This window comes from Gorilla gorilla, chromosome 11, assembly GCF_029281585.2.
Source record: "Gorilla gorilla gorilla isolate KB3781 chromosome 11, NHGRI_mGorGor1-v2.1_pri, whole genome shotgun sequence".
NCBI classification, from domain to species: domain Eukaryota; kingdom Metazoa; phylum Chordata; class Mammalia; order Primates; family Hominidae; genus Gorilla; species Gorilla gorilla.
Genome location: NC_073235.2, coordinates 71,108,383 through 71,128,010, shown reverse-complemented (window position 1 = coordinate 71,128,010; position 19,628 = coordinate 71,108,383). Strand labels below are relative to the sequence as shown.

Below are 19,628 nucleotides of genomic sequence, written 5' to 3'. Positions count from 1 at the left end.
ACTTCTTAGTGGTGGGACCCTGGATATCAGCCACCACAGCTTCACTAACCAGATCACACATGTATAAGTGTATGTACACACACACTGTCCTTTAAACACAAGACAAAAGACAAAAATACTGGAAAATTCCCAACTAACCAACTATTCAGAACTAACATTCTGAGGGTAGATCTTTTTTGTGTTTTTGAGACAGGGTCTCATTCTGTCTCCCAGGCTGGAGTGCAGTGGCACGATCATAGCTCACTGCTGCTTCAACCTCCTGGGCTCAATAGACCTGCCCGCCTCAGCCACAGTGTCTGGCTAATTTTTATATTTTTTTGTAGAGACGGCGTTTTGTCACATTGCCTAGGTTGGTCTCAAACTCCTGGGCTCAAGTGATATGCCTGCCTCAGCCTCCCAAAGACCTGGGATTATAGGTGTGTGCCACTGCCCCCTGTCTACAGTAGATCATTTTTACTGCTAATTCCACATACATTTTTTAAAAAGGCAAAGTAATGGGAAATAGGGTAACAAGAGATAATGAGAATTCTCACTTAATTACTATACCATACTTGATTTTAGTCACTAAAGTTCTTTTCCCCAAAAAATTTTTAACAAAATTATTACAAAATAGCAAAGTGGCATTTTTTTTTTTATTCCATTACTCAAGTATGAACCATCTATTTGGCTGGATATCAAGCGCTATAGGAGATTCATGCGGGGTATGAGGCCCTGCTGTGAGCAGCTTACAAAACTGGATGGAAATAAATTTGAGATGAAAGCACTCAGACATGATACTTCATACTTAAGTACTGAATTATACCGTATGATAATAATGATAATTCCTATTTATTGAACACCTCTCGTGGCTCAGGGATGAAACAAGGTGCTTTACATATATGCAAAACAACCTTCCAACCTATACACTAGAGATTTAAAGGGCTTAACATTATAGGTGCTCAATGGTGAGGGGATCCACAAAGAACCTGGGCTGGTAGGTTTTAGGTAAAGGTGAGGACAGTCATTCTATGTACGTGATGCTACATTAGCAAACCCTGAGGAAGCCATGCATCCAGCTGCCTGGGACAGGAATGTGTGGGGCAGTGGAAAGTCTAAAGACTAGGTGACAGTTTTATGCTTCATTTGCTTTTGTCAAAGTTGCTAACGTCCAGAGGAAAAGCTGGGGACTTTGTTCGGTGCAGTTTCTATGGGAAGCCAGGGAAGAACTCTCAAGAACAAATTGGTTAAACTGATTACAATCAGTTTAATTGAAAGACACGTCTAAAAAAAAATGACATTTCCGGTACAGTAATACTCATCTGGTATTTGAAAGTAAGGCAAGTGGTGCAGAGAAGGGTGAAATGGGGCGGCTGGGAAGGACAAGTGGTCTGAGCAATCATGTCGCCTGTGAAAGGGTTAAATGGTAATGAAGGAATAGTGACATCAGCATCTGGTGGTTAAGCTCTGCTGGCCAGGATTAAGGATGTAATTTTACAGCAATCCATGGGTGGATTGGGCCAAGGGATGGAGGAAAGATCTGAAATGACTCTCCACCATCATCTTTAGTTCCCAACTCCACTCAATCACCACTCTGGGTATAGGGAGGAAGATGGAAAGAGAATACAGACAAGACATGGGTTAGTGGTACAGAATGAGTTAATAAGATGAGAGACTATATATTAAGGTCAAGGAGAAGGAAAGTGAGGAAGCCCTTTCCACACAAACACCAGGTATCTTTTAGAATGAGGACAAGCAGGAAAACTCAGCCTTCTTTGGCTAAAACGTCCCATCTCCTTAATGCAACATTCCACTTATCACAAAGCCTCATATTATGTAAGTATTTTTAGACAAAGCTTAACTTCTCTGCTAGATTACAAAATCCCTGAAGGCAGGAGCCATAGCTTCCTACATCTGACACCACGTCTTGTGCATAGATGCTTAATAAATGTCTGCTAAATTGAATTAGGCTCCCATGTTACTGATGATACCAGGGAAAAGAAGAGCAATAATAGCCTTGGCACCACAAGGTTAGTGTCTCAGACTGTTTCATCCATGGTGCCCACAATCACTGCTGTCATAGGATGGGTGCTCAACAGATACTTAAAGAAAGAATGAACAAATGAACAGAGATCAGTATCTCCCACCAGTATGAACAGAAGCTCTTTGGAAATAGCCAGGAATGGAACACCCTTTAAATCCCAGCTTTTCCTACTTTAACGCTTTATGCCCACATTTCCATTCAGCAACATGCAGGGACTGCTTTGTATGGCAGCTATAGGATTAACAGACGCTATTAAGTTGTTAAGGTAAAGTACACGGTTCTAAGGGCACAGAAATTTGATGCATGTCTAGATATGTAAATACTTACATCACTATCCATATCGAGAACATTGCCAGCACTCACTCCAGCAGGCTCTCTTTACCCCACTCAGGTAAAACTACCTCTATCAATATAGATTAATTTCTAACAGGGAAAAAGTTATTTTATCCTTTTCACTCTTTGCTTCCTTGTAGAAGCCTACATTTCTTGGGCACAAAATGGTCATCTTGTCTGTGCTTTGGAATAATCATTCCAAGATAACTAGTATCACCAGATTTTTGACTAATAAATCCTAAGCAATGACAGCAACGGCCCCTGTCAAGCAGGCCTATTCTCATGTGCATTAATAAATGAGAAGGGAGGCAAACATAAACAAAACAAAGCACACACACTAAGCCATTTGTCCCACCTGACAACAGACCCAGTACCAGATACTCCCTGAACTAGAGTTCCCCTGGAACCACACACAGAGCTATAATCAGAGCATGAGCTGGTCCGATCGGAATTCCTGCTGCTCTGCTCCACATCAAGTACTTGTGCTAAGCACCCCATCCCCATCCCAAACACACCCAGACAAGATGAGGCCCTTCCCTGCTGGGAAAGAACATTGGCTTCACAAGCAGAAGTAGAACATCTCATTACTTCCCCCAGAAAGCTGTTCTTAAGCAAAGAACATCTGGTTTGTTTCACTATTGTTGTTGATGAGGAAAATGTTCTATTATGGTGATCATTGTATGTGAACACCATTAGCTTTCAGATTTTAGAAAAAACACACTTGAGTAATGCTTTCCTTGCTAAATTCAGTAAATCATTTTTCTTTCTGTCTCAGAGAGGTCTCTGATGATGGTTCAGCTAATGCAGAGTGAATGTGCAGGTACAGATTTTGATACATGGATCAATACTTCCTATCAAATTACCTGAATCTTCTGGGAGTTACTAGTTTTCTATTTCCCATGGTAGAAACAGGAGATGAATACTAATGCAATTCCCTTCTCAGGCACTGCCTCCGGCCAAAGGAAGCCTGTAAAGCTAGTTTTGTCACAGCATATAAATTAGACCAATGTTTTTCATAGTCAAGTTCAACTCTAAACTTTTGAGTAGAAGTCTATGCCTTTAGGGGACTGTCTAATAATGAAAATCATATTTAAGTGTTATTTTGGTAGACTCTGACATGCGTTCTTTTTTTTCTATTTCTAGAGTTTCTACAAAGTTGCTATGTTATCAAGTGAGCTGAAAAAATAAGATTTATGGTTTTATAAAACACCAAATCCAGAAACTCTTGTATAATTACAAAAGAGCAAGAACTCAGAAGGCAGCAGCCACCATTTGCTCTTGGAGTTCAAGGAATCCCCAATATCTCCCCCAAAAATCTATATTTCGGCTTTATGAAGTCCTAAAGTCTGTATACCTCACAGCCTGAAGAAAGCTGTCAATCTGAAATGCCATTCTCTCAAGACACAGCCTAAACACAATGCAGCGACAACATGAGGAAAGGCTTCTCAATGCTCTTTACAGAAAATTTTATAAAACCAAAATCAAAGTATTGCATACCATTAAACAAGAAGCCATAAGCAATAATCTCAGTGCTGATGAAATACCTTTATCATCTGAAAAAGTTTTTAATTTATCCTGGGCAATAGACAATGTCAAAGTACATTTCCTTAAATGTCAAAATATAAAGTCCAAATTAGCTTCAAAAAAAATCCCTGAATTGAATTTTTGTTTATATATTTTAATTGATATATAGTAGTTGTACATATTTTGGGGGTAATGTGTTTTATTTTTGATACTTTTTTTTTGATACGATGTGTAATGGTCAAATCAGGGTAACTGGGATATTCATCACCTCAAACATTTTTCTTAGTCCAACCAGTTTCTTAACGTGAATAGTATATAGATGGTCTGCTAGTTACATTGCAGAAAATAAATTCATAACATAGAAGGAGAGAAAAAATTGTTCTGTGGAATGATATCAACTTGTGTAAAAAGGAATTTCTATACCCAGTCTGAAAATTAGGAGACGATTTCTTATGAGATCCAAAACTATCAAGAAGGCAGCAACCACAGATTCTCAGCTTTGCTAGTATGAGTTCAGCTGAAAGTAGTAGATAAATAAAGCAAAACAGTGAGAACTAGGCAAACATAAACAGCTGAATTTTTTTTTTTGACCAAACATTTCTATTTCTTCACCGTTTAAATGGAATTCGACTTTTAATTTTTATTTCCTCCTCTTTAAAATTCACAACCTCATGTTCTTTTATGACCCAGGTATACCTAATCCTATGTATGGTCTTTTCCATTCCAATTCCTACATTTTAGAGTTAATTTTATTTAATAGAAAATAAAGAATTAAAGATATATTGAAAAAAACCTCCAAATTTCTACCTGTAAAAGGAGTCTTCATTTTTACCTACTGCTGTGATTTACCCATTACATTACTACCACAGTAAAACACATACATGAGATTGTTACTTTCATGTAACATTCTACTAAACATTTTAAGAATAGTTATAGTTTTTCTCAAAAAGATTGCATGTCATTTTGTCACTTTGATAATTTAATTAAAATATTCTTCTAATATGAGACATTAAGTTCTGCTTTGGATTTGCTATTTTATGTATGTGTATATATTCATATACATTTAGTGAATATCCATCACCTCCACATTATCCCAAGTTGTAATAAGCAACTTCACACATTCACACATCCATATTTTGTGTTCCTGTGTAATTTTTTCTTTTTTTTAGACAGCATCTCACTCTATCGCCCCAGGCTGGAGTGCAGTGGCAGGATCTCAGCTCACTGCAACCTCCGCCTACTGGGCTCAAGCAATTCTCCTGCCTCAGCCTCCTGAGTAGCTGGGACTATAGGCGTGTGCCACCAAACCTGGCTATTTTTTTTTCTGTATTTTCAGTAGATACAGGGTTTCACCACGTTGGCCAGGCTGGTCTTGAACTCCTGACCTCGTGATCCACCCGCTTCAGCCTCCCAAAGTGCTGGGATTACAGGCGTGAGCCACCGTGCCTGGCAATTTTTTATTAAGGATAAGTTCATAGGAGTTGGAGTGCCAGGTCAAAATATAAGAAGATATTTAAGGTTATTCTGCATTACCATGCCACCTTCCAAGGAGGTGGGACCAGCTCACCATACTTATGAGCAATTTCAAATTCTTTACTGAATTATGGGATATGAGCTGAAAGCCATTAGTTAGGATAGTCTACATTACTGATTTTAGAGACGAAGCAATTAAATCCAAGAGAGATTAAGAGGCTTGCGTAAAGGTCACGAAGCTGATTAATGGCAGAATTCAATAACCCAGGCGTTCTGACGGCCTCTGCAGGGCCTCACAGTCACATTATCCTTGGTTTCTCACTGGCCTTGGAATGCCCTCTCAGATAGAATGCCAGCCACAAGCCAACACAGAAGGAAAATGAGGTAGGGTAAATGAAAAGGACGAGGAGAATCAGAACATATGCAAGAGGGTAGATGTAGGTAGAAGAGGGAAAGGAAAATGCAATAAGCAGCAGCACTGAAGAATTTGCTTTCATTATTCAAGATCTTTTTGTTGCAGATGTTTACCTATTTGTAAGCATCGAAGCACAGCCAGGACAACGGGTCTTACGGAGTAGGAGGCAGCAACAGAACAGTATTTTTCATGTGAAGGGATGACAATGGACTTACACAAATAATTCCCAGCAGAGACCACCTCTCTTTTCCCATCTTACAGATGAGAAAAATGAGCTTTCAGAGAGCAAAGGTTCCATTAAGTATAATGAGCAGGGTCAAGACTGAAATCTCAATCTTGACTTCCAACTTACCATTCTATACTGATGTGACTTTTAGTTTGCATTAGTAAGGTAAATTTACTAATAAAAAGTTACTTAAACTGCTAGCTTTTTAAAACTTATCTAAGTTGTTGTTGTTGTTATTGTTTTTAACCTAGACAGTCCAAAGACAGCAAAACAGGCTTCCAGTTTTGCTTCGGGCAAGTCAATTCATCTTTCTGAAATTGGTTTTTGTTTTCTGAAATGGGAAATTTGGGATAGGTGATCTTTAGGGTCCCTTCCCAATGTTAGTATTATATATCATGTGCACTTCTTATAGAAGTATTTCATGGGGGTCATTTTCATTAAAACCAAATTTAAAGCCTCCTTAAACAGCAACATAGTCCAAGCAATTTTAAGATTTTTAAAATGACACAGAGAACAAAATCTTAAATGGACTCATATTCTAATGGCTAGACAAATTCTATTTTCAGTCTCAAAATAGGCAAAAAAAATTACAATCTTGTTCCCATTTCAGAAAGATTCCAAACTAAGCAATAAACAAAAGAGAACATCTCAAAGTATGAAACCAGGGAACACTTCGTGGCTTTGTGTGTTGAATTTGAGAACACCGCATGAACAATGAAAGGCTGCACCTTAGTTCAGGTTGGATTCAGAAAGTCTAAGGGAATGGGCAAAGGACTCAGTCTGATGGGGCACTCCCAACCACAGGTTTTCACCCAGCAGTTAGTCATGAAGTCAATGTAATGGGGCAACCTTCATGTTTTAAAAATGTAACAAAATAGGTTATAATAAGATTTATCAGAGTACATTTCAGAATGCAGCAATATGAGACAATTGGGCTAGTTATTGAGATACTGCTGCCGGTCTCAGAGCAGAGACTGTGCAAGCCGCACTTCTGCTGGCTTTAAGGAGCTGGTGCCTTGCCAAGTTGAGCTTCTTAGAAGCACTTGAGGAAGGCTGGAAGGCTGCAAGAGGAAGATAGGACTTGCTCCTTTCTGTTTTGCTTCTAGTTCTTGTCATCACGTTCATCCCCTGCCTCCACACCCACCCAGCAGTGTGTCTTCACTCCAGCAGTAGTAGCAGTTCATTCCAGCAGCAGCAGCTGGTTCCAATTTGTAGTTTTTCCACATTCCCAGAGCCAAGCCCCTCATGCTCCCTCAGGGACACCAGCTGGTCAGTGTCCCCTTGTCAGAAGTCTTCTCTGGCTCCATGGCTCTTCCTTTGAGCCTCTATATTCTGTAATCCCCTTGTCCTCACAGTGGCAGTGCCTTCCTGCTATTACTACCTCCACTATACCTCAGTGTGGTGCTAATGGGTGAGGGCCAGTCCTTGAAATGTCTGTAACAAGTCCACAACAACATAAGGAGCTTACACTCGAGGTAAATTAACTGGATCACTAAGCACACTGTTTTCAGCTAACTTTTCTTCATAGATAGACTTTTTCAAAAATCAGGAGGAGCTGCTTTACATTCAGGTGCAAGCTTCTTATCTCATTGCAGACTGGTAGTAAACAGTAGATCAATTTACTTTGAGCAACACAGGCTTGATGGTTCCCTCTGGTTAATGATTCTTTATATTACAGTCACTCCTAAAATTAACTTCTGGGGTTTCTATCTCCTATGGACCCCTGACTGATATTGAAATTAGACATAGGCATATCTTGAGTAACTTTTCTTTTACATACATGCGTGTGTGCGAAATGAATTGTGATACAAAATGTACCACATGTGTTGGGTGTGGTGGCTCACACCTATAATCCCAGCACTTTGGGAGGCCGAGGCAGGCAGATCACCTGAGGTCAGGAGTTCGAGACCAGCCTGACCAACATGGTGAAATCCCATCTGTACTAAAAATATAAAAATTAGCCTGTCATGGTGGCACACGCATATAATCCCAGCTACTTGGGAGGCTGAGGCACAAGAATCGTTTGAACCCAGGAGGGGTAGGTTGCAGTGGGTCAAGATTGCACCACTACACTCCAGCCTGGGCGGCAGAGCGAGACTCCATCTCAAAAAAACAAACAAACAAACAGACAAACAAACAAACAAAAACCCAACATGATCAGACATGTAGTTTATAAGAAAAAATAGAACCTAGGAAAATGTGTTAATTTGTATGCGTACACTGTCTGCTAGGACTTCAGAGCACCTTAAGTATTTCTAGGTCTTCTTTAACAAAAGTATTTGACTCTGCTAATTATAATTATGAGCAGACTCTCTTATATACAGCAATTATAGAAGAAGACTATATTGTCAGGCTTACTTTCAACTGCTTAAATATTTCCTACCAACACAGCAGTAACTTTACTGAATAGTTCACTAACATGTCTGTAAGGTTGTTCTGTAGTGTCTACTTCCCTATTTTTTAGGGTAGAATAGGTGCTTATTAAACCACCATAGAAAATGAGACACAACAGGCTCATCTGACCTAAAGACAGAAGAAAACCGATCAGTGCAAGCTGTCAGGGATTTTTCTAACAGCACATGTAATAATCCATATTTTTGATTCTAGAAGTAAGAGGCAGCTGTAGCCTCTAACCTCTTAAAATGGATCCTGGTATTATGAGAATTTTCCTACTATACTTTTTGGAAGAATCTGAACACAAAGACAAATTTATGCTGTATTGATAGAACTATGTGCTTCTTATTTTCTGAAATTTAAGGTATTATACAGATTTGAATTACCTTGTTTTGATTATTTCTGATGCAGCATCTTTAATTTTTTTTGTCTCAGTTTAGATGGGCAAACATATTGTCCATTCCAAGAAAGTTAATACAAATATTTTAAAAATATACATTAAAAGAAGTATTTAAAGTTCTACAAATAAGCAATAATGATTCAGCTAGGTCAAGTCTGCTACCCAAAGAAGGAAGTCACTCAGAAATCATGCTGAGGTTAGGGCAGTTAGGGTAGGCTTGCCAACTGGAGAGAGCTCTGGAATAAGAAAGAGGAGCATGTGTTTCTTGTCAGGTTCAGCCTTTAATAAACTGTGTGACCTTCTGAATGCCACCTACCCTCTTCTGGATTTCTGCCTCCTGAGCTGTGAAATGAGAGGGTTGGACAAGATGGCTTATGAAGTCCTCCAAAGCTATTTCAGTCAGATGAATTCTATGTATGCATTTCTACTTCACATTATGATTAAGACTAAACTACACAGCTCATCAAAAATTGAATGCTGCTTGGATGGAATTAAAGAAAGAAATTCCCACACAAATTAATTCAACAAGAAGAACAATGTCTAGTTCTTCTTTCCTTTCTTTTTTTAATTTAAAAAAAAAAAGCATTTGTTATAACCAGAGGCAGTTGAAAGGAAATTGGCATAAAACTGGTCTAGTTTAAGAAAAAATAATTTCCAAGGAAACACTCTACTGACAGTTCCTCTTACTGCCTTGTGCAGACTCATTGAGGACTGGTGGATAAAAATTATTCTCATTCCATTCCATTTGTTTAGGGACAGAGTGAACCAGAGCTAAGTGTCAAAGTGTTTCCTGTTCTGATGACAGATAACCGCATTGCCGTATGAGAGCTAGAGAGGCTATATCCAGCAGGCCTAAAGGAAAAGAGCAAAAACGTGCTCATTCTCTCTTTCCTTTCTCACCAGCAAAGCCCCTCACCAACAGAACCAGGCATGAATTCCAAACCTTGACCTTAGTTAACAACCTGACCTTCCCATGAAGCACACCTCCTCCACATCAGCTGAAATTCCATCCAAAGCTGTTTCCTCTTCCAAGGTAGTAAAGTTATAAGCACAAAAGCTCTATAGTCATTCTATTTTTTCTAGATAAGTAAATCCGAAAACTAGAACAGAATTCCAAAATAAGCCGTTTAAACCATGTTTATTTACTCCAGTTGAGAATTTCTTCATACACAGAAACCCCGCAGAGTAAAACTCATCCTTATAAATCGATTCAAATGGCCTCTGGGCCATATGGTCTTATTAAGTGAAAATAAGTGCAGTTACCAAAGGAAAAGACTACAAGTAAAAAACAATCCTCTAAAAAAAATATGATAATGGGAAACAACCACTATTTATAATAGAATTCACCACAGTCGGACAATATTTGATAACCCAGATTTTAAAATCTTAAATGTATTTAAAATTTCCATGTCAATATTTACAAGATTAATAAGGCATGAAATTTGGTGCATTCCCAATTTTAAAAAAAATTCTGTAATAAATAAAGATAACACTGATATCACTTTGGAGGCTAATACTATAGAGAACTTTTAAAAATAATTCCCCATGTTATGCCAAATCACTATTGTTAATATGTGTACGACTATAAGAAGATAGGCCTTCATAGGGTTTTATTTAAGGAGTCTAACCCGATAGTAGTTCCAGTAAGAACTGAAATAACCTGGAAAGACTATAGCAGCCACAAGGAATTACTTTCATAGATTCCGGTCCCTCAGTTCATGCAGGATTATAGTAAAAGCAACAGCAGGGGAAATGATCTTATGAAAGAAATGAAATTTTCCACCAGCAGTTAGGGCTGCCCTGTTAGTAACTAGGCGAGAGAGAGAGAGAGACAGATATTATATATATCATATGTAATATATAATTATATAATATATAATAAATGTATAATATATAATATATATTATATAATACATAAATATATAATATATAATATATATAATATATAATTAATATATAATATATAATATATAATAATTAATATATAATATATATTCTATATAACAAATATACATATATTATATACAATATGAAAATATTTATATATAATTATGTTATATATAATATAAATATATAATATATGATGTCATATATAATATAAATATAAATATAATATAAATATATAAATATAAATATAAATATAAAATATGCTATATATTATATAAATATTAAATATATATTATATATTTAATATATATATAAAATACATTATATATTTAATATATAAATATTAAATATATATTATATATTTAATATTTATTTATATAATATATAGTTTATATATTAATATATATATTTTATATAATATATATTATATAAATATATTTATATATTTACATAATATTATATAATATATATTTATATATTTACATATTATATAATATATATTATATATATTTACATAATATTATATAATATATATTATATATTTTTATATATTTACATAATATTATATATTATAATTACATATATACAGAATATTATATAATATATATATTATATAATATATGTAGTTATTTCTACTGGTGAAGAGTACAGTGGTAATACATGCTGCAACAATTCATGTTTTCAAATTGTGTGATGTAGAAACTCTAACTTCTTTCAAAGCATCAGATGGATTTTATAAGCTTCCTAATGCCTGAAAAGTAATAAATAACCCACTGGAGTGAATATGGGACTTAGCAACATCCAAAATATTTTTGTAAGTCAAATGAAAATGCACAAATAATTCTTAGGAAGCCTGATATGATTACCTAAAATATTATTACAGTCACACATTAAAAAAAAAAACCAGGATATAGACATACACTTACATAAGAATTACGTAAAATATTTTGAGAGAACCTACCTTTTTCAGGAATCTGACTCCGTAGGTAAATACATAAAGGTAAAATGAAAATCTCCACCTGTAGAAGGTTAAAAAAAAATTCTGTGACATTCAGTTTATATATTCACAGCATATATTGACATATGTAAGGGAGGGAAAAGAGTTCATTAAATTAAATTTGTCCCCCTACCTCAACTAAGGATTAAACTTAATGAGCAATTTCAGTGCTAGCTGAAGCCATACACTGGTATACATGGCTTACAGAAAATATTTTGAGTATTATATTCATAACTTAATTTTTTCATTGTTAATTGCAATATTTGCCCAATTGCTCATCTTCTCATTCTCCAACATGTGAACTTCTTCTTGTTTATCACTCATGAAGGGATATGATTTGATAATATGAAGGTATAATATCTGAATCAGACAAATAATTCAAAACTAACAGCTGGAGTTAACTGAAGTTCATATTTGTTTTAAAAGAGTGAATATTTTAAAATTAGGTAAGAATTTCACTTTGTCTTTTAACAACTATATCAATATCTTTGTGGATGTTGCTAAAGGAAGGCATATAGAATCTAAATAAATCAAATTACAACTATAAATGACAATTTTATACCATGCCAAACTTATGGTCTAGCTGTGACTTTCGCTTCTAATGAAGAAAAATGTTTAAGTTTTCTTTTGATTTTAAATGATGGAAATGTTTTAAGTCTTTTAAAATATAAGATATGTGTGTGTGTGTGTGTGTGTGTGTGTGTGTATACTTATTACAAAAAACTCTTACTCTAGTACTAAATTCCCGATTTTATTTCTTGTACTTCTGAGTATGAATAGCTACGCCTTTTAAAGTTGGCTGGATGTCACTAAATGGCATTCCTGATATCATAAAAAAAAAGTTATCTTGTAAGAAAAGACAATTAACTTATTGTAGTATAATAGTTAAGGGCTGGGCGTGGTGGCTCACACCTGTAATCCCAGCACTTTGGGAGGCCAAGGCAGGTGGATCACAAGGTCAGGAGATCGAGATCATCCTGGTTAACACGGTGAAATCCCGTCTCTAATAAAAATACAAAAAATTAGACAGGCGTAGTGGCGGGCGTCTATAGTCCCACCTACTGAGGAGGTTGAGGCAGGAGAATGGCGTGAACCCGGGAGGTGGAGCTTGCAGTGAGCCGAGATCCCACCACTGCACTCCAGCCTGGGCGACAGAGTGAGACTCCATCTCAAAAAAAAAAAAAAAAAAAAAGTTAAGAACTTAATTTTAACTCCATCTCCATTACCAATCTCTCAGTGGTTATGGGTGAGAGTGATAACAAGTTTCTGTTGGTTGTACAAATTCTAGATCAAAAATTAAAACCAGGGATATCTTCATGGGTGTGTGACTTAGGCAGTCACATAAGACTTCATGCTTGATTTAATGCTTTGTTACCATCTTGAAATTCTTAACAGTTGTTGAACAAGGGACCCAGCATCTTATTTTGCATTGGATTCTGCAAATTATGTACCCAGTTCTGGTCAAGACAGACTCAGCTAACTTTGGGCAAATCTGTTAATGTCCTTTGATCTCAGTTCCATCTCTATAATGGGAGAGTGGGTTTGTGCTATAATGATGCCTCAAGGATTTGGTAGCACAAGTATTATCTCTACTTCTCTCTAGTCCCTCCCAATCCTTCCTGTATGGAACTAGTCTACTTCATGCATTTGCCTTGTCTGGCCCCTGGAGGCAAATGAATTTGCCACTCCGAGATTAGATTATTTATAACAGCTGTTTCAGTTCTAAGACCCTTGTTAGTAGGTAGTGATCAGGCAGTTTTTATGTATAAAAAAGTTTTACAGAAGTCATTGGAATTCCTACCATCATTTATGTATCTACATTTTATTTAATCACTAAAATGACCCAGTTTTCATAACACATAGATTCTATTATAGGAACACTGATGCCTCCATCATTTGAATAGCAACTTGTGATGAATATTTACGAGGCAGAGTTTATTTCCACAAAATATCTGCAGAAAGCAAAATTTTCAAGCATCTTGCAACTTGAAAAAGCACTTCTTTAAGTTGTGGAGTTTCATATGTTATTGTTTTAAATGCTAGCTACCAGTCCCTGATATAGTCCCTCCCAATCTTCTACTAAGATACCTGTAAAAGAGATAAATAATAAAGTTCATGCGACCATGAAAAGGAAGATATGACCTTCAACCTACTGCTAGAATCAGGGAAGAATTCTTATAACAGAAAAATAATGAAATTAGATGTAAAAAATGTGATTAGCAGCGAAAAGCCACAAGCCTTGAAGGAAGTAGGGAAATCTTCATCTGCATATCACCCTGTCTCCACTTTCTGCCATCTTGTATAGAAATGCAAAATCTGTATCAGTCGGAAACTTTGCCCTTTACCACAAATGATTACGTACATTTCTTGAGGCAGCAACAGAATCTCCCACCCCATATCTTAGTGATGGCTACTTTCAAAAGCCAACTGGGAAGAAGGAGATGCACTGTGAAATCTGGCAGTTTCAGTGACAGAAAGGCAGATTTAGGGACAAGATGACCTATGAAGGTACTGCATTCTGGAGGTTGGCGTTCTTACACAATCCACATATAAAGCAACAAAGAACAAGGCTATTGGAGATAGCTGCTTTATATGAAACTTTCACTGAAAATGGGGCCAAGTCTATAGACATCAACCTGCTTCAAGGTCAGAGATCTAAAAGAGGACTTTTACTAACAAACAGGAGGAGAGAGAGTGGGGCTGAGGGCAATCCACACATCCCCTCTGTTAGCACATCTAGATGAATATCTCTAAATTCGGGAATGAAAATAACAGCTCAGTGTCAGCATGGGAAAGTTGTAAGTCAATAAAAGACTGCTGGGTAAGATAAAGAGATTATAGGTGGAATAAAGGAGCATTGCACAGAGTCTGAAAAATGAAGTGCAGCATTATTATCCACTGGAGGGGAGGAACATAGATACACACAGTATAAAATTAAGTCATTTACATAGAGGGTAAACACCCCCATAAGGCCAGAGAAATGAACCAAAGATGAAAAAAGATCCTAGATCTGGAAGACTAGAAAACAAATCTAATTATAGTTGTTTCTGAGGAAATACAAGAACTAAAATAGAATAATCAAAGACAAAAAGACTAAAAAAAATGTGAACTGAAAAAAAAGACAGACAACTAAATTGCATTCCAAACAATATCAATTCAAAGCGATGTTCTGACAAAAATGTTGAATCCTAGGTTTAAAATAAAAAAAAAAACTTCAGTGTTCAAGCATAAAAACAACAAGTCAACACACATAAATCAAATGAAAACAAATCACCACCAAAAGAACAAATACCCAGTTGGTCTTACAGTTCTCTGCTGTATTATTAAGTGCCAAAAGAAAGGGAAGACTCAATCAAAGAAAGCTTCTGCCAGGCAAACTTCCTCTCATTTGCAGAGGAATATATGAAAAGTATTCTCATATATTCAGAGGCTCTAAAAATAATTATTCATTAACCTTTATGAAAAAATTACTTCAGCCTATTCTGACCCACCAATATACAAACAAAAAATAATATTTCAAAAAGTATAATTCTAGCATAAAAAGACTATGGTTAGCAACATAAATCATTGCCCTAAATTTCATTGCCAAATTAAATGCTCTTGTTTTTAAGGGATAATTTAATACAAAATATTTAGCAATAATAATCAAGGGATGAATTCTTAGATTAATGAAAATGAGGAAAGGAAGCATTAAATTCATTCTTACAGGAAAATTTCAAAAGACTTCTTTTGATAACAGAAATAGACTAAGACTAGTTCTTTAAACACTTAAAGATTACTCTTGGTTAAACAAGGTAAATTAAACACATAAATTTACCTCTGTGTCTTTATGAAAGTACCACTAAACGGGCAAAAGAGGGATTTTGTTCAGTAAAGCACAAACTCCCAGGGACACAAAACTGGAGTGAAGACAACCACCCTGTTTCAGGGCCTGGCAAGCTGCAGGAGGGGAGGAATGTTAGCTTAGCTGTGGAACCAGAAGTTGAATCCTGAACGATCTGTGGAGGATGCTCAGAAGGACCACCAATTCCCAGAAAGACTCCATATAAGGAAGCAACTTTGTAAGACCAGTATTGGAAAAAGAAGCCTAGGGATTAGCCTGTCCAAAGCCAGACGCCTGGTAAGTGGAAAAACTGGGACACAAACCTAGCAGTGACTCTAAAGCCCTCTCTCAAATTCTACAGAATTAGAGCACCCTGCTTTGCCTAGAGACGTCAATGTGTTCCACTACATTTGCTTGGATATGGAAGGCTTTTATATCTTTCAAACCTGAAAATTAGAATAGGAAGCTAGTAAAAACTACCACCCACTGAATCTGGTTTATTGTCCTTACACAACAAGGTTGAACAGGGCTCTTTGTTAAAATCAAGACTACTAAAATGTGCATTTGAAGCAGGAAATCAGAGCATTGAGGTCTCAGGTCTTGTTGCCAGGTGTCACCCAAAAGGCAAGGGATTGTAAACTACAGAGGCAGCAGAAGCAGGGGAATCATCCAGAGCAGCCACCACCCCGCACGACTCAGCACATGTTCTAGGGAGACCAGGGCAGGCATACGAGGGCCATTTGATTTACAACTTTTATATAGTACTTCCTCTATCCCCTGAGTTCTTCTAAGCACTTTACAAATAGGAAGTCATTTAATGAAACTGTTCCACACAACAAGGTAGGCACTATTATCAACATCTTTATTTTTTTTTCCCCTGATGAGGAAATGAGCACAGAGTGGGCTTAATTACTTGCTGAAGGCCACACAGCTAGTAAGAGAGAAAGTAGGAATTGGAAATTAGGCTGTTTGGTTCCAGCATCCAAACTCTTAACCATTAAGCTATGCTACTTCTTCCTGATTTTATACCTAAAAATGGAAGACAATGTATTCAGCTAAAATGATGTTTCTAACCTGGTGGATATTAGTGGATGCTGCATAATTGAGAACTGTCTCTACCCTGATGAATGAAAACTGACTGCTTGCAAATCTGGGGATAGAAGAGCACCGAAAAGACGCTTCTTTTCAATACCAAGGTAGCTAAAACAATATTAAGCTTATTAACAATTATTACCCAGAGGGTTTTTCTCTGTCCTACTCACTCACCTCTCTCTACCTGCTGAGCCACTGTGGCTCCTTCAGGATTTATGTCAAATTCTAGTTGTTCCATAAAGCCACCTTTTCTGGATGCTGCAACATGGAAAACACTGTAATTCTGACTTGTTCTTTACCTCCTCTCCTTCTCTTTGATTACAGCCACAAGCCTTTGAATTGCTTGTGAGTTCCAAGTAGAGTAAGACTGAGTTTTATTTATCTTTGCATTTCTGACCACAAACAGTGGCTTGCAAAGAATAGTTCCTAAACTGACATCTAAATTTTTATTAAGAGTACGAGTGCTCCTTTTATTTACTGACTTTTAAGTATATTTAAACCACAATAGATTGAATAATTTATCAACTACTTCCAGGAACTGTGCAAGTATGAACAAAAAAGGGGAGAGAGATGACATATATTGCCAATCCAATTTCTAACGTGATCAATCAATCTGATAGAAATTTGGAATAAAAAATAGTCAACTCTGGAATGGTATAGCTAATGAAAAAACTGTTATTGCGTATAAAACTAAGATACATTGCTAGAGCACCAAAAAATCAGTATATGGTTCTTTTGATTCTGAAATTGATTTTATTAATTGAGACATTCTCATTTCAGCTTTTCCATCATCTAAATAAAAAGATTAACTAATTTATTATCAAATACATGAAGAGAGGTGAAGTATGGCTTATACCTATGACATTAAAATTTTTCTTTCATAAAATTTAACACAATATAAATCACTGCGCTGTATCTTACAAATTATTACAAATGAAGTGAAATTATACAGTTGGACAAATGAGCAGAATATATTTAGGAACAAATATAGACTTCAATCTAGTGTTACTTTAAAATACATAAATCACTTTACCTCTAAGAACAAAGTAGATTAAGTGCCTATTTTTCCACTCAAAACTCAGAGCTTTCATGAGATACGAACAAAGCTACAAGATAGACATATTACACTCATTTTTATCAGTTTTCCAGTCAAGTACAATGGAATTTATGAAAACCTTCCAATGAGGTTTCCGTATTATATGTGACACATTCCCTTCCACAAAGTTTGGACATGAAGTAATTGTGGATTCAAGTTTGATAGAAGTAGTCATCTTTGTGAAGTCCTTTTACTTATAGTAGGTTCTCTTGGGGTTGGGGGTGTCACCTATTTATTTTTACAAAACAGTAACAGCTGGCATTTCATGGGTACTTACTTTATACCTGATACCATCACAAGAGTCTTACATATATTAACTCACCTATATTTTGTAAGAACCCTGTGGGATAGATACACTGTGCCACTATCATTCCCATCGTACTATAAGATGGCAAGTTTAAATTACTTGCCAAAGTACATGGTGAATTTGGGATTCAAATCCAAGCAATTTGACTCCAGAGATCATGATTTTTACCACTAAATATTAAAAATTTTAGCACATAAATTAAAATCTTATTTTGACTATAAATACCATTACTCTGCTGCTACCATCTCTCAGTTCCTTTTCTATGCTAAGGTAGGAGGGCAAATAAGACTTTGTTTACTCTTCATTTCTCTAAATAATGTAAAGCACACACTCAATGTGAAATGACTTAGCTAAAATCCTATTCAGAGCTGGTGTCATGAATGTATACTAGCAGAAAAACAGCTCACTGAATGCAATGATTCGGTCTTACAGGTGTTTTACAGGAACATCAGTATATTTCTGTCCACATAAATCAGAGGCATCTAATCCTGCACTCTTAAATTTTCTTGAAGCAGACATTGTTCTTAACAGCCTAGGTAGGGTCCCTAAGAGCCCATCTATGACCTTATTCTACAGATAGAAGACCCATGGAATTGTAAACTTTTCTACATTTAACAAGTAACTTTGTGAAAGAAAACAGGTGTCCCCATTTTTCACACCAGGTCTCCATCGACATCTTGGGGTCCTGTGACCTTAAAGTCAAGACTAGAAATGGGTAACTATGCCACAAGTGTCAGAAAAAAACTCAGATACCTGATATACTGCCTATTTTTTGAGTATAGTATTCTTTAGTGTATAAATATCAAATTTTACAGATTAAACTGACATCTAAAGTTCTTAGAAGTCACCAGCTTCAGCCTTTGTTTGTTTAGGTAGATTGGTGAAATTTTGATTTGTGGAACAAAATATTCAATTATTTTGCATTTAATAAGTCTAACAAAGCCATCAGACATATTCAAGCACATTAATGATTCAGATACAAAATTCTTTCTCGTCCCATGAGCTTTTAGCCAAAGTGTCTCTCTCCAAAGATTGTAACACGGCATTTTTTTTCCTGCTTTACTGAGGTATAACTGAAAGAGAAAATTGTATGATGTGAATGTGTACAACATGATAATTCATATACAGATACTTGGTGAAATGATTCCCATAATCTAGTTAGTTTTAAACCTGGGTCACCTTACTGTGCTACATATTAGATCCCTGGAATGTATTCATCTTATAACTGCAAGTTTGTTATCTTTCAACCAACATCTCCCTCTTTCCCCCACCCCTATCCCTGATAATCACTATTCTACTGTTTCCATGAGTTCAACTGACACCACATTCTGAAGGGAGGAACGGGCTTGAAGTCTTGGTTAACTGATTGGTTTCATCTGCAAACACTGTTAAAAAGTTGTCACATGATTTTTAGGTCAGTAGTCTCCTTTTCGAGCTGTTACTGAGACACTGACTTTATTACTTGAGTTCAATGGAGATGTTCATCAACTGGGGAGGAAGCAAATTGACTGTAGTTTGAAAAACATCCCATATGTCTTAAACAATAAAATAAAGGTGAGATGACAGATTCCTTTTTGGAAACTCTGACATAAAATCTAAATTTCTAGAGTAGCTTTCAAGCTTTCATTAGTTTAAAGAAAC

At 36.2% G+C, this 19,628-nt stretch overlaps 1 protein-coding gene across 2 annotated transcripts in view; it reads right to left on the bottom strand.

The window, feature by feature from the left end:
- CERS6 (ceramide synthase 6) overlaps positions 1-19,628 on the bottom strand; it is a 322,839-nt gene that overhangs the window by 132,302 nt on the left and 170,909 nt on the right. For both annotated transcript variants that reach the window (XM_004032744.5, XM_019022614.4), the window contains exon 4: positions 11,634-11,691. In XM_004032744.5, the coding sequence (XP_004032792.2) occupies positions 11,634-11,691 (58 nt within the window). The remainder of the gene's footprint in view (positions 1-11,633; positions 11,692-19,628) is intronic.